The 14,422-nt window shown below is 46.9% G+C and overlaps 1 protein-coding gene across 3 annotated transcripts; it reads left to right on the top strand.

Moving 5' to 3' along the window:
- Nucleotides 1-8,651: 8,651 nt before the first annotated feature.
- Nucleotides 8,652-11,090, top strand: LSM10 (LSM10, U7 small nuclear RNA associated). 3 transcript variants are annotated; one of them, XM_012722028.1, is made up of 3 exons: nucleotides 8,652-8,788; nucleotides 8,940-9,267; nucleotides 10,311-11,090. In XM_012722028.1, the coding sequence occupies exon 3, from the start codon at nucleotides 10,358-10,360 to the stop codon at nucleotides 10,727-10,729; it is 372 nt and encodes a 123-aa protein (XP_012577482.1). In that variant the 5' UTR covers nucleotides 8,652-8,788; nucleotides 8,940-9,267; nucleotides 10,311-10,357; the 3' UTR covers nucleotides 10,730-11,090. The 3 variants fall into 3 exon arrangements, with proteins under 3 accessions (XP_012577482.1, XP_012577483.1, XP_012577481.1); XM_012722029.1 differs by lacking the exon at nucleotides 8,940-9,267; XM_012722027.1 differs by lacking the exon at nucleotides 8,940-9,267 and having other exon boundaries at nucleotides 8,652-8,904.
- Nucleotides 11,091-14,422: the final 3,332 nt, after the last annotated feature.

Raw genomic sequence — 14,422 nt, 5'->3', positions numbered from 1 at the left:
GAGGAATAGCCAGAAAGGCGAGGGGAGAGAAAAAACAGCTGGTTGGTGCCTGTTACAGGCTTACAACTTGCCTGTTTTTATCTCTTTTAAGCAAGCTGGCTACTTGAACAAGGGTGGGCCAATGGGGTGACAGATGAAAGCAGAGGTTCTGTCCCATGCTACAAACCCGAACCCTACTGTCGTCTTCAGCATTCCCAGGGCCTTGGAGGTGGGCGCGAGTTGCCAAGAAGCAGGCTCCTCCCTCCCTCTGCCTAGCCCAGGCGAGGCTGATGATTTCAAACCTATCTATCCTCTCCGTAAATAAACAAGATACAGATCTCTGGTGAAGCAGCCTTGTGATGAGGCAATCTGTGAGTTTCATGCTTCTAGACTTGCACAAATATTGAGAAAAGCAAGTTTATTTGCATGGAGGTTCAGAGCCGACAAAAAAAACAAGTCGGGAGGAGGCTAGAACACAGACGGGCATAAACAGCGCCACCTGCGGACATTAAAGCCAGGCCTGAGGTAACAGACACATCATACAACAATGCCCAGCTTCAGGGGGGGTGCAGCTTGGGACACCAAGCTGGTCCCACCCTTGCCCCAAATTCATGCCTCACCAAGGCTCAATTCCCTCATCTCTAAGAAAAGAACCAGTTTTGGGTTCAATGTAGAGACCACCTCAAATCACAAGCAACCACAGAAAGATGCAAGTTTTAGAAAATAGATGTATTTAACCCAATAGCTAATCATAAACACCCAAATTAAATCTGAAAACTTACATCACCTTTCATTCCTCTTAGCCCCTGTAAGTTATGCCCCAAACAACTCCTTTTCAGGTGCCAAATACCTGCCAGGAGATTAAAGGGAGCACATACCAGGAGTGAGCGGAGGGCTGTCCCTTCACAGCTGCCCTGCCCCCTTCTGCTTCCTGACTCCATGGAAATTCTAGATCATAGCTCACCCCTTTTCCAGTGGAAATGCTGAATACAGCCAAAGACTGCTGGAACCTCTTTGGGTTATCCAATTACTTTACCACCCCCCCCCACACACACACACACACAGGGAACCTCTTTGGATTATTCAATTACTTTACCACCCCCCCACACACTCTCTGCTGCCCCTTTGCTCCTCACCAGTGGTGCCCTCCTGCTAATTCCCCAAACTGCACTGGCCTCGAGGTCGCACAGAGCAGCACAGCCCCAGAGGGGCAGGGGGCAGAAGCCAGGACTCCCAAACCCCAGGTGTGCACCGGGAGCTTGGGTCACTCTCTCCTTTTTTATAAAGCTTTGAAGAACTTTTGAAACCTTGGGGCCAGTGTTTGCTCAGGTGTCCATGGGGAAGTCATGACGTCAGCCAAGGTTATTTGACTCAGGTCTCTGGATATCCTGCAGGCCGAAACTTCCGTTACCATGGAGAAAATAATGCTTGGTTTGTTTACTGTCCCAGTCCTCTCTACCCAATATGTCTTTCATCTGTGCCTCTTTTCCTCAGTTGCCCCTTGTCCTGGGGGCCACCCTATTACACACCTATCCCCTTCCTTCATGTCAGGTGTTCATCCAAAGAACTCAGGCTTCCCCCACACCTCCTGAGGCAGCTTCTCTCCATCCTAATTCTCCTCTGGCTGCTGCCAGGCTCCTCTCCAGCCTGCCAGGCTTCCCCCTCGCCTCCCCAACCCTTAACCTCTTTCTCCACCACTACAGATCAGGCCCCACTTTGCTGGACTCCACAGCCTTTCTCCTTCCTCTTCGCCTTGACTTTTCAGGGCTCCTGGCTTGCTAAACACCCTTCACCCTTTTCTTCTCAAACTCTTCTACCCCTGGCATTGGTGGCACAGGTCAGACTATTCTAACCTGACCATACTTCCTTTCTCCCCCTCGACAGCTTTTTTTTTTTTTAAGATTTATTTACTAATGCATACAAGAACTGGGGTATAAGGAGCGGGGTGAGAGGATTCACCAGAGACAGAGTGGGGAACACAACAAGCAGATGGACTGAAATATTCTGCTGAGGGGAGCAGGGGGCTGGTCAGGAGAGGTCTGCCACGCCATGTGGGTCAGTCAGCTCCCTGGCTGGGGATCAAACTTGTGCTGCAGTGGCTGCAGACAGCTTCACTGTGCTGTGCTTTAACCCATTGCACCTCCTGGAGGGCCATCCCTGAGCGGTTTCTGATTAACTATTATCCTGTATGTTACAGAGTGGTTGGTGTAACCATTTTTAAAGGTCTGTCAAAATGGCCAGGTCTCAAAATTATAAAATACCTGGAAGCAAAGGTGGATGAAACACTACACAACACCCGCTCCAGTAACATCTTTAAAGATACAGCACCCAATGCAACGATAGTGAAGGACAGGATAAACAGCTGGGGCTACATCAAGTTAAAGAGCTTCTGTACAGCAACAGAGACATTACAAAAAACAAACATATCCTTCTGATAGGGAGAAAATTTTCTCACACAAAACTAGTGATAAAGGATTGATCACAAAGATATACAAAAAAATGATGAAACAAACAAAAAAATAACCCCATCAAAAAATGGGCAGAAGAGCTAAAAAGACACTTCTCCAAAGAGTAGAACCACTATGGAAAGCTGTTTGGAGGTTCCTCAAACTGCTGAACATGGAGCTTCCATAGGATCCAGCAATCCCACTCCTAGGTATCTACCCAAAAGACACAAAAACATTGACTCAAAAAGACACCAGCACCCCTATGTTTATTGCTGCTCTATTTACAATAGGAAAGACATGGAATAACCCAAATGCCCAAAAGTAGTTAACTGGATTAAAAAGATGTGGTACATATACGCGATGGAATATTACTCAGCAACCAAAAAGATAAACTCATGCCTTTTGCAGTAGCATGGATGGAGCTGGAAGGGATTGTGCTTAGTGAAATAGGCTAGAAAGAAAAAGAAAAATACCGGATGGTTTCACTCATAGCAGGAGCATAAAGGACTGGGGGTGGGAGGAATAATAATAATGAACAACAATATACCAGAGACATTTTACGGGGGTGGAATGGGAAATGGGATTAAAAAATGTGGGGGTTGGGGGGAAGTACACTGGACTATAGTGATGGCACACAGGTAATTTGATCATGGGAAGTCCACAGGGATTACAACTGAGATGGAAAAAGGCACAAAATAATGTAAAAATAAACTAATATAGGGCCCTTCTTGGTGGCGCAGCGGGTTAAAGCACAGCACTAAGAAGCTAAAGTTACTTCCGCATGAGTTCGATCCCCGCCCTGGAGCTGACCCACACGGCGCGGCAGACCTCTCCTGACCCGCCCGCTGCTCCCCTCAGCAGTGTACTTCATCAGTCAGCCTATTCTACCCCCCACTCTATTCTGGTGAATCCTCTCACCACCCCTGTACCTCTGGCTTGTACCGCAGCACTGTATGCATAAATAAATCTTTTTTTTAATAAATAAAATAAATAAATAAACTAATATAAAATAAAAACAAAATGGCTGGGTCAACTGCCAGATAGATGATCTTTATTTCATCCCTGGCTCCCCCATCCCCTATCCCTCACCTCATCTATCACGCATGCCATTTCTCACCCTCCCCCTCCCCTTACTTCACCCACTGAGACCAATGGTAGATTTATGTGCCCTGCCAGTTTAGTTTGTATTCCTCCTCAAGTTGCTTTACGCCACTTTTTCCAGAAGCTATTCCTTCTGCCCATGAGGACTCCCTGGTCCCCTCAACTGGATGGTAGTTAGGTTTTCTCTGAAATGTTCCACATCACTTCACACTTAATGCCTAACACCAATGCCATTTTAATTTATATAATGGATTTGTTTCACTTTCAAAACACGTGAAGAAACTTTTAAAATTAAGTATAATACTCAGAAAAGACTTCGCAGCAGCGGGTGGAAGTTACCCCAAGTTTCCTAGTAATGGAGCCAATTACCTGGGAAAGAAGTAAACTGTTGGCCACTGGGGTTGGCTGGGCAGTGGTTAGGGGAGCACATGTGGGGTACTATAAAGGTGACTTGGGCACGGGGTGGTGAGAGCAGGTGACCTGGGAATCACCCTAACTCTCAGAATCCTCTGACAGCTGGAAACAGAGCCAGAACAGACTTCACGTAAAGAGAACAGAGAAAGTCAAGGCTCCTGAAATGAACTCAATTAAGAGGCTCTGGACTAGTCTGGGATGTTGGTTGCAAGAAAATGAAACCAATTCTGGGTGATTTAGTAGAGAAAGAATTTCTAAATGGGCATTTTATTTGGCAAAGCACAGACTTGTCAGGGAGACTGAGAACCATGTCATGAGAAAACTGCCAGGAACCGAGGAAGCACAGGCAGCCCAGGACAGGCCAGCACAGCCCCTGGCATCAGGGCACCAAGTGAAGCAGGTGACAGACGCTGAGCCAGAGCCCAGACAGCTGGCTTGTGTCACTCCAGAATTAAAGTCCGATAATACCTGAATTTAATTCACCAGCCCCTGCTTAGCTGCAAGAGACCAGAGACATTACCTGGCCTTTAAATCATCACTAGCAGAAAACAGAATCCCATCTTCTGCTGAAAATCATGGAATGTTAGATTTTACCAAACTTACCAAACTCAGGGAAAGGAATTCAAAGAATGATTAGCAAAATATGAGAGGCATGATACCACCCCCACCCTCAACCCACTTATCAGTGGGCCACCATCTCCATTTAAACCATTGATTCCTCCTCCTTCCACCTACACTCCAGATAAGCCTCCAAAAATTCCTATTAGCTCTTCTCAGGATCTTTAACATTCCTCTTCTCTTTCCATTCCACTATCACAATCTCATTCAGGTCCCTAGCCCTTTCTCACCACACTCAAAGCACTAGTGTTTTTCATGAGACTGTGGTTTGGAATGGGAAGCATTTGGGTCTCTAAGGTCTCTCCCTGTCCCAACACTCAGGACACTAGTAAGAGAAGTAAAATTTATGCAAATAACTATGGTGAATCTGCATGCAACAACAAGCATGTAGTGAGAAATACACTATAGGCCTGGCCAGAGGAGAGACTAACCCTCCAGCGGGTTCACCAGTGAAGACTTCAGAAGGGTATAGCAATTGTGCCAGGCTTTGAAAGACATACTAGATTTAACATGCAAAGATAAGCATGAGCGTAGGACTCATCGAGGGTTGCTGATGGCTGAGCCTGACAGGAGGGTGCACAGGTGGTCTCAGGTTATAAGGTGCATTATTATATATATAGATTCCCCAGTCCACCTCTGATTCCCAGGCCTGGGATTGCTTTAACAATCATTCCACATAACAGGAGGCAACTGGTTCCCACACCATACTTTAAGAAACACTGATTGGAGAGTTTGGGTAGAGAACCTGAAGGAGATCTAACTGGAAGATAGGCTGGAATCAAACTGATGGAGGAAGGAATAGAAAACCCAAAGGAGGCATCACAAGACTGACTCACACAGGGAATTGAGGGTAGAGGGTTTGGCATGGCCATTGACCCAGCTATAGGAACCAAGATCCTTAGGTGCCAATGCTCAGATTACAAAGCACAAGGCCCAAGCAAGTATCAGATGCTGTAGGCACTGTCTATAGCACAGACCCAAAGGTAAAGATAAGGAGATTGACCCAATTGTGGAATCTCCTGCCCCTTTCAAAATCTACAACGAACCCGGCGCACTCCTTGTAAGGGTCTCTACCCTAGCAAGGGCAGCCGTCCTGCCTACCTGTGACTATGCAGATGCTTCTTTCCGCCAGCTCTCTCCCTCTGCAGAGCAGCAGCCACCTGCCTACCTGTACCTTTACCTGCCAAGGCTTCTCTTTACTGGTCTCTCTCAGCAGAGACCACTCTCCTCAAGGCCACCCACCTGCAACCATGCAGGCCTCTCTCAGCAAACCTGCCCCTTTTGGGGCAGCTCTTTCTGCCCACTTGTAACTACACAAGTGTCCTTTACTTTTCTGTCCCTTTTCTAATAAACCTGTTCTTTAAATATAATTAATAATTCTGTCTTGTGGAGAAACCTGCCTGGCAACTCACCGAGCAGCTGAAAGGGGAACTCTGGTGAAAACTTTGCTACAGGGAACCCAAGGACCCCACACTCCAAACACACTGAAATCCAAAAACGACATCAAAATCATGGGGAGCTTTAAACACCAGTGAAATCTTTATTCTGCTAGTAAACTGAAAAGCCTTCTCAGCAGGTAAATGACAGGATCATAACTGCACTCTGAATCTGTTAGCTAAGGATCACATGACACAAAAACCAGTAAGATGACTTTATGATCAAAGGAGAGAAGGAAAGTCTCAATTAGGATGGTAGTAGTTAGAATAAAAAGGGAAACCACACACCAGTGAGGCACATATCAAAAAAACTAACAACAAGTGTTGGTGAGGATGTGATGAAAAAGGAACTCTCCTACATTGCTGGCGGGAATGCAAATTGGTATAACCACTATGGAAAGCTGTAGAGATTCCTCAGACTACTAAAAACGGAGCTACCATATGACCCAGCATTTCTACTCCTAGGGATCTACCTAAAGGACACAAAAACATTAATTCAAAAAGATACATGCACCCCTATGTTTATCGCAACACTGCTTACAATAGGAAAATCCTGGAAACAACCCAAATGCCCAAAACTAGATGACTGGATCAAGAAGATGTGGTCTATATGTATATTCAATGGAATACTACTCAGCAATCAAAAAGATAAACTCATGCCATTCACAGCAACATGGATGGAGCTGGAAGGGATTATGCTCAGTGAAATAAGTCAGAAGGAAAAAGAAAAATATTGAATGGTCCACTTATAGGAGGAATTTAAGAGAACCAAGTAAGAGCGGGGGGTTATATTGTTATTACAATACAAAAACAAACAATTACAAACCAGAGAGATCCTACAGAGGAGGGGGACAGAGTGGGATCAGAAGGAGGAGGAATGTTGGGGGGCTATGGGGATGACAGGTGGGGGAGGGGAGAGGTAAACATTGCTATAAAATGAACAATGGTGTAAATAGATACATAAAAAAATAAATAAAAGAATAAAAAGCAAAGTGGAGGGTAAGAGACACCATTTCAAAGAGTTTTTAGGGTTTAGTGACAGTGACAGAAGTTGGGTTCTCCCTGGTGGCACAAGGGGATAAGTCTCAGCACTATCAAGCTATCTGCAGCCATTGCAGCATGAGTTCTATCCCCAGCCAACTGCCATGGCCTGGCAAACCTTTCCTGTCTCCCTCGACTGCTCCCCTGAACATGTATTTCAGACAATCTGCCTGTTCTGCTCCCCACTCTGTCTCTTGATTCCTCTCACCCCCTGCACCGCTGGTCTACACCCCAGTTCCTGTATGCATAAATAAATAAATAAATTTATATTAAAAGTAATGTTTTCCAAGAGAAAAACAAGAGTGACTGTTTTATATTTTTGCAAATCTCTTGGCCATAAGACAGTAGGATTTTTGTGACTTTCTGCATTCAGTCTCTTGTGATGTGTTTTTTTTTGTTTTTCAAGCAAACTGCATGAAAAAACTACAGCCTCATACAACAATGAAGTTGGGGAAGGGACCACACTTGGTGAGACGCTGCTATATCTTGAGAAGTCTCACTGTGGATGGTAAAACAAGAGTAGCTTGCATGGAGGAGAAAGACAATATTTTTAGGGTAAGAAGAAACAAGCTGTAATTGCTGTGCAAAGGTAGGGCTCCTGGAGTGATGGGAATCAGTGAAGGAAGAAGGAAGAAATGAAAAAAACCTGACTCTTAGGGAGCTTCTCTTATATACCAGGTGCTTTCACAGGGTAATGAGGTCACTCAAACCTGACAAGAGGTCTCTAAAATAGGCATTATCTCTTTTTTTTTTTTCTACTGAACAAACTGGCGCTAACAGAAGATAAAAAGCTTTTCCAAGGCTACACATTTTAAAAATGTAAATCAGGTAATATACTCCCCTTTGATAGCCTATCACTTCACTTCTAGTAAAATATGAGGAAACCCAGGCAACAGAGAGGATAATCTTAAGGTCTAGAGTCACACACTTAGCAAGGAGCCGACTAGTATCCAGGCACTGTCTCCAGAATCTGCACTCCTAGCCAAGAAATCCTAACTTCTTACCTTGGCTTACAAAGCCCTAAATCCCCTGTTTCTTGCCTTCCTCTCCGACCTTCTCACGCCGTTCTCCCCAGTCTTGGGGACCATTCCGTTTCTCCACACTGTCAAGCTCATTTCCACGATGTCCTTTTGTGCAAACTGTTCCTTCTAATTGCAAATCCCTCTCCTAGCCTTCACATGATTAATCTTCACGCCATTCATCTTGGCTCAAATGTCACCTTCTCAGGGCATCAATGACCATCCAGTCACTATCACATCACCCTATTTTAATTCCTTCAAGAAGTTTTATCATAATTTTGCCTTCATATAAGGAAACTCCCACTTCCCGCAGATCTGAGTCTTCACATGAAGGAGTCTGCTCCTTAACCACCACTCTATATCCAAAGTCTGGAAAAGGGCCTAAAGAGTGAGAGGGCTCCATGCATACTGAATGAACGAACGAACGAACGAATGAGATGAATTACTCCAAACGAACCAACGACTCCATATAAGAGACAACGAAGCCGTGGGCCCGGGGCTTGTGGGAGCGCGAGCCGCGGCGTCCCGCAAGGTATTCTGGGGCTTGTAGTTCCTGCCTCGTCTAGGCGGCTCGGAGCCTGCGCACTGATGTGGTCTCTATGCCCCAGGAGGATAGAGCGGGCCCCCGGGTTGCTATGATTTTTTTAGCCCTGCGGCCCAAGGCGAGTAGCTGGCTTGTGCTCCAGGCAGTTTCCGCTGCAACGCGAATCGGGGAAGCAGAAGGAATCGAGCGGTGGGTCCGGGAAGCGCGTGGGCGGAACGCGGGAGAGCCCGGGGCAAGCGGGGAAAAGACGTGTCTTCTAGTGCATGCTGTGTAGCTCACCGCCCCAAGCCCGCCGCGATTGCTCTGTGAGTAAAGGGTTGTCACCACCCCCATTTTGCAGATGGTCTAACAGACGTGAAGAAACTAAGGCCGGATCTGGAACCTAAGCCTGCGTCTTTGCAATCAGTCACTCCCTTGATCACATAGACCTGCTGATGCCAGGATCGGGGTGGAGCCTTTAGGCTCTTTCAGGAGCCCAGTTTCCAACCTCCTTCAGAGATGTGGTCTGGCTTCCCACACCTAATGCCTCCCTGCACAGCCCTGTTGGGATTCTGAGTGCGAGGTTCCACCACCTTCCTCTTGGGGTCTGAAAATAACGTAGATACGGCAGAGTTACGTTAATCCAGTATCAGGGCATCTTGAGAGCAACGGAAAGTACATTCAATGAAGTGAGTCTTGTTAGACCCATTTAACCTATGGTTTAATCGATGTGGAAACATCTTCAAAGACATTAAGTAACTGTCCTGAGTTTACAGAGTTTGTGGGTGGAGTAAGGATCCAACCTAGGTTTGTCTACCGTCAAAATCTTTGTTTTATAAACTACCTCCTTTTAATTATATATATATGTGTGTGTATATATATATATGTATATGTACATATATATATATAATTGCCTACATTTCTACTTGGATGTGGTAGCTGCCTGATATAGACCAGTCATTCTAGAGTGTGACTAGCAACAAAGCATCAACTGGGAACATCTAGAAAGGCACATTCTGAGCCCACCTCAGACTTAACGAGTTAGAAACTAGAAGTGGAGTCCAGTAATCTGTTTTTACAAGTTCTCCAGATGATTTCAATGCGAATTAGCCTTTGAGAACCAGTGATTCACCTAAGGATCATGTTAAAATGCAGATTCCTTCAGGACAGAAAGATCAGAGATTCTGCATTTTAGCAATTACCTGGATGATGCTGAAAATGCTAATTTACAGGCCAGACTTTGAGAAGCACTTTAGAGCAATGGTTCTGAAACGTGAAAACATGTTAGAATTACCTGGGAAGCTTTTTAAAAATATTGTACCTGCACCCCACCCCTGGACTAATGAGTCAGAACCTTTGGGGTGTGGTGGCCAGGTAAAAACTCACTGGGTGATTCCAAAATATGGGGAGGGTGCAGAACCACTGGGGTGGAGTTGAAAAGCCACGAGTTTCAGTCCCAGCACTACACTTACCACCTGTGTGACTTTGGGCAAGTTAACTTAACCTTTCCTAACCATTCTTTCTTCATTTATAAAGTGAGTGTACATCATCTTTATTTTGCAAGACAGTATGAGGAGTCTGTGGGGTGTGTACATAAAGTACCGACCTCCTAAAGGTAACACACAGACACAAAAATGGGGGAGGTGGCAGACTTAGGGAAATTGGTGCTGGGAATTTTGTGCTAGAACCTGAAAGAGGTGAGTTGGCAACTGCACCCTCTCCCCTGTTGCAGCTCCCATCTGTGCTTCTGTCAAAGCACACTGCCAGAGGCGTGGAAGGATGGCCGTGAGCCACTCACTGAAGGAGCGGACCATCTCTGAGAACAGCCTGATCATCCTGCTGCAGGGCCTCCAGGGCCAGGTCACCACTGTGGACTTGCGGGATGAGAGTGTGGCCCGGGGACGCATTGACAACGTGGATGCTTTCATGAACATCCGCCTGGCTGGGGTCACCTACACGGACCGTTGGGGGCATCAGGTGGAGCTGGATGACCTCTTTGTGACAGGTCGTAATGTCCGTTATGTCCACATCCCGGATGACGTGAACATCACCGCCACCATCGAGCAGCAGCTGCAGATCATCCACCGGGTGCGCAACTTTGGTGGCAAGGGCCAGGGCCGGCGAGAGTTTCTCTCCAAAAAGTATAAGTGAGCCTATTCATACTCCAGCAAGCCCCAGTCCACACTCAGGTTCCTCCAGAGTTCTACTAAACCAATGGCCTACTGCCCCTCTCTGCCCAGAATCTGGGTAACCGGTGTTTTATGGACACCACCTGTCACAGCTGCCTTTCATAGCATCTGCCTCCCAGACTCAGCCTGGGACCCAGAATCCTATATCTCTGTGGCCTTGGCGGAAATGACAATCCTCCCCACCCTCTTCCCCTTGAATCAGCTACATTTGAATCTCTGATGTACTGACTTAGAAAATCTGCTAATTCTCAACCCTCTTCTAGTAATGATTATTAAATGTGCCCAGCCTGAGCCACCTCTCAAGTGTCTCTGTTGCTTTTGCAGTGGTGTTCATTTTTTCCAAATCCTTAACTGAGATACAAGCAGGCCCATGTGTCATGCTTTCTGGGGTGCATGGTGGAGTCCCTGGTGGTTTTGCATCATAGGGCACTGGGTCTCCCTTGGCTGCACAGTGGAATTGCCCATCCCACGCTTGGCTACTTGAGTTTAACTGGTATGGGTATGGCCTGGGCGTGGGGATTTTTGATTGCAGGTAATACTGACATGCAGCAAAGTTTGAACATTGTAATAGAAGAGTCTGTTCAGGTAGAAAGTGCTTTTCTGTCAGAGTCCCGTTGAAGAGGCTGTTAAGTCTCCTCGCTGTTTCCTAAGGTAGAGACTGTTTCCTAAGGTAGAGACTCCTCAAGTGTGGGAGTTCATCCAATCGTAAGAAATCTGCTTCAGTTCTGAGAGTCATCAGGTCCTCAGGAAAAAGAGGTTCTTGTGGCTAGGCCCGAAGTTATTGTAGCTGCCCTGCAGGCATAGAGTCCTGCCCCAGCTAACGACCAACTCAGGAAAGGCAGCTCAGCCCTGTGGAACAGTTTGTCTTCATCAAACACCCAGAGCGGCTGCCTGTGGTCTTCTGCTGAGCACACAGCCTTGAATGAGATTTGGTGTCCTCTGGAGAAGGGATTATAATCTAGTAAAGGAGGCAGCTGTGAGCAACAAAGGTGGGTCCCGCCTAAAACCTGCTGTGCCAGAGTTAACATAATGCAGGGAAAGAGGGCTGAAGTCATTATGTTCACCTTCATCAAGGTATTGTCCTTGGACTGTTGTCAAGTTTTGGGGTTCCTCAGTCCTTGACAATGGCATGAGAGAATTGAAAGTCATAGCTGAGTAAAGCAAAGAAAATTTCTTAATAGCGACTGAAAGAGGGCCCTCCTGGTGGTGCAACAGGTCAAAGCACAGCACGACGAAGCTAGCTGCAGCCACTTCACGAGTTCGATCCCCGGGCAGGGAGGTGACCCACATGACGCAGCAGGCCTCTGCTGACCTGCCCACTGCTCCCCTCAGCAGTGTACTTTGATGATCTGCCTGTTCTGCTCCCCACTCTGTGGTGAATCCTCTCACCACCCCTGCACCTCTGGCCTATACCCCAGTTCTGTATGCATAAATAATCTTTCTAAAAATGACAGAAAGAAAGTTTGCCTGGAAAGAGGTTTGGGTGGGCAAAGTCCTGGGAAGAGCAAGGGAATGGGGGGACTCCTGGCTTTTATGGAGTCCCCGGTCTCATTTCAAGCTGTGACCTATTCTGCACCTCCAGACAGGAAGAAGAGAAAGCACTGCAGTTGCCATGGTAACTGAAGAGTCACTCAGCAGGCTCACCCCTCCCTTTCTAGGGGGGAGCACTTTGTATTTTTCAGGGAATTGTTCTGCCTACTTTAGGGAATTGCCTTTATGTCCAGAACTCTGCCAATTTTGAAGAACCTGCTCACCCAGGTTGCTCTTTTCGAGCTTTATTGCCTCTAGCAATTGTTTCCTGGTATCCTGGGTATAGTTGGCCATTTAACTTTCAGTAGGCACTGCCCTAAGTGTCTAACAGACGGCCTCTCAGAACCAGCTGAAGTGGTCTGGAAAAGGCACTTTCATGGTCCCCTTTCTCCCTAGATGTGAACCAGATTCTGGATCCCAAAAGTCCGTACTATAAACAGCCACCCACCATGATTCTTTTGCACACTCCATTTCAATGCCTGTAGGTCTCAGACGCCCCTTAGAGTCTGCCCTTTGCTTCCAAGTGAGCACAGCGGGCTGCAAGCAGGGAGAAGGCCACGCCTCTGAGTTTCCAGGCTACTCCGACAGCTTGAATTATGGGAACAGACGTGACCACCATAAGAAAACCCAGGGGACAGAAGGGAGATCTTCCCCGTGGAAATGTTCATGTACTTGCGGCAAGGTGCCCCACTGCAGCTTCCCTGGCAGACATTTCCCACATGGTTGCTTGCTTCCAAGCTTGTTGAAGAGGGCTGGTACTGGGAGTTTAGCCTAGGGAAGCTGGGGAGTTTAGCTCTGAGTCTGAAATGGTATCCCAGGGGGTTCTACATTGCTAGCAGAGCAAGGGAAAACCCCTAGGCCAGGGAGGGAAGTGAGAAGGCCAGTGTGGATCACTGTCTCGAGGTGGTCTGTACCCTTGGTACACCAGACCCTCCTGTCACTTTTTCTAAAGATTTATCTTTTATGCATACACGAACTGGGGTACAGGCCAGAGGTGCAAGGGTGAGGGGATTCACCAGAGACAGAGTGGGGAGCAGAACAGGCCGATTGATGAAGTACACTGCTGAGGGGAGCAGCAGGCAGGTCAGGAGAGGTCTGCTGTGCCATGTGGGTCACCTCCCTGGCTGGGGATTGAGGTCCTGCTGCAGTAGCTGCAGATAGCTTCACAGTGCTGCACTTTAACCCATTGTGCCACCAGGGAGGGCCCCCCTCTGTCATTGTCAGGCAAGGAGGGGAGCCAGACCCCAGTGAGATATATTGAATCCCTGGTAAAGCAAGCTAAGTCTTCAAGCCCCAAGGATATGAATCTTTTGGCATCTGGTCCTGGACTGCTGGGGAATGCTGGGCCCATGTAGGGGCCAAAGGAGCTCAGTGCTCACCAGCCTGTGGCAAGCCAGGAATTCTCTGTTGCCACCTGTCATTCATCTGCAAGTAACACCAGTCAGTGCTAGCTACTGAGGGAACATAACAATGGACAGGGCCCTGCCCTCATGGAGCTAACGTTCTAGAGGGGAAAACCAACAATAAGCAGAAATAGAAAAAATACTTGCCAATGTCACTATGAGAGACAATGTAGAAGTGATTTGTTTTGGAAAGTGTGATCTGAAGAAGTGAAATTTATATAGAAGGAGTCTGCCACTTAAAGGGAAGAAAGTGCCAGTGCAAAGGTCCTGAGGTGGGAAGGCCTGTAGGGCTGGTGTCATCATGAGTACAGCAGGTCCTCATATAACATCACTTAGGTCAGCATCATTTCATTGTAATGTTGGTCAGTAAAAATCCCAGCCGAAGTTGCAACAGTGTTTTTCAAGGAACTGCTTTCATTTTGTCATCTCAAAGTCACAGTTTCCAAGGACTAGCTGACAGCTTTAGTGAGGGCCTACTGACCGTTGTGACTATTTGATGCACCTCTGAAAGAGATGAACGAGGCTTGAAAAATGGGAGAGGAGCAAATGATAGAAGGCCTTGTGGTAGGGGGGTGCTAGCAGTTCCCAATTCTGGTGTATAAGAAATATAATGTGAATTTTCCCTAACTCAACTGAATTCCTTTTTCATTCCACTCAGCCAGCCTGGCAGAAACTTAATTGCAATTGATTTAAAGTTCCATCCCACTTTCCCTACTGGGAAC

This window comes from Condylura cristata, unplaced genomic scaffold, assembly GCF_000260355.1.
Source record: "Condylura cristata isolate star-nosed mole 26May11 unplaced genomic scaffold, ConCri1.0 scaffold00008, whole genome shotgun sequence".
In the NCBI taxonomy this organism is placed as follows: domain Eukaryota; kingdom Metazoa; phylum Chordata; class Mammalia; order Eulipotyphla; family Talpidae; genus Condylura; species Condylura cristata.
The sequence above is the reverse complement of the archived record's forward strand: the minus strand, read 5'-3'. Positions and strand labels throughout refer to the sequence as shown.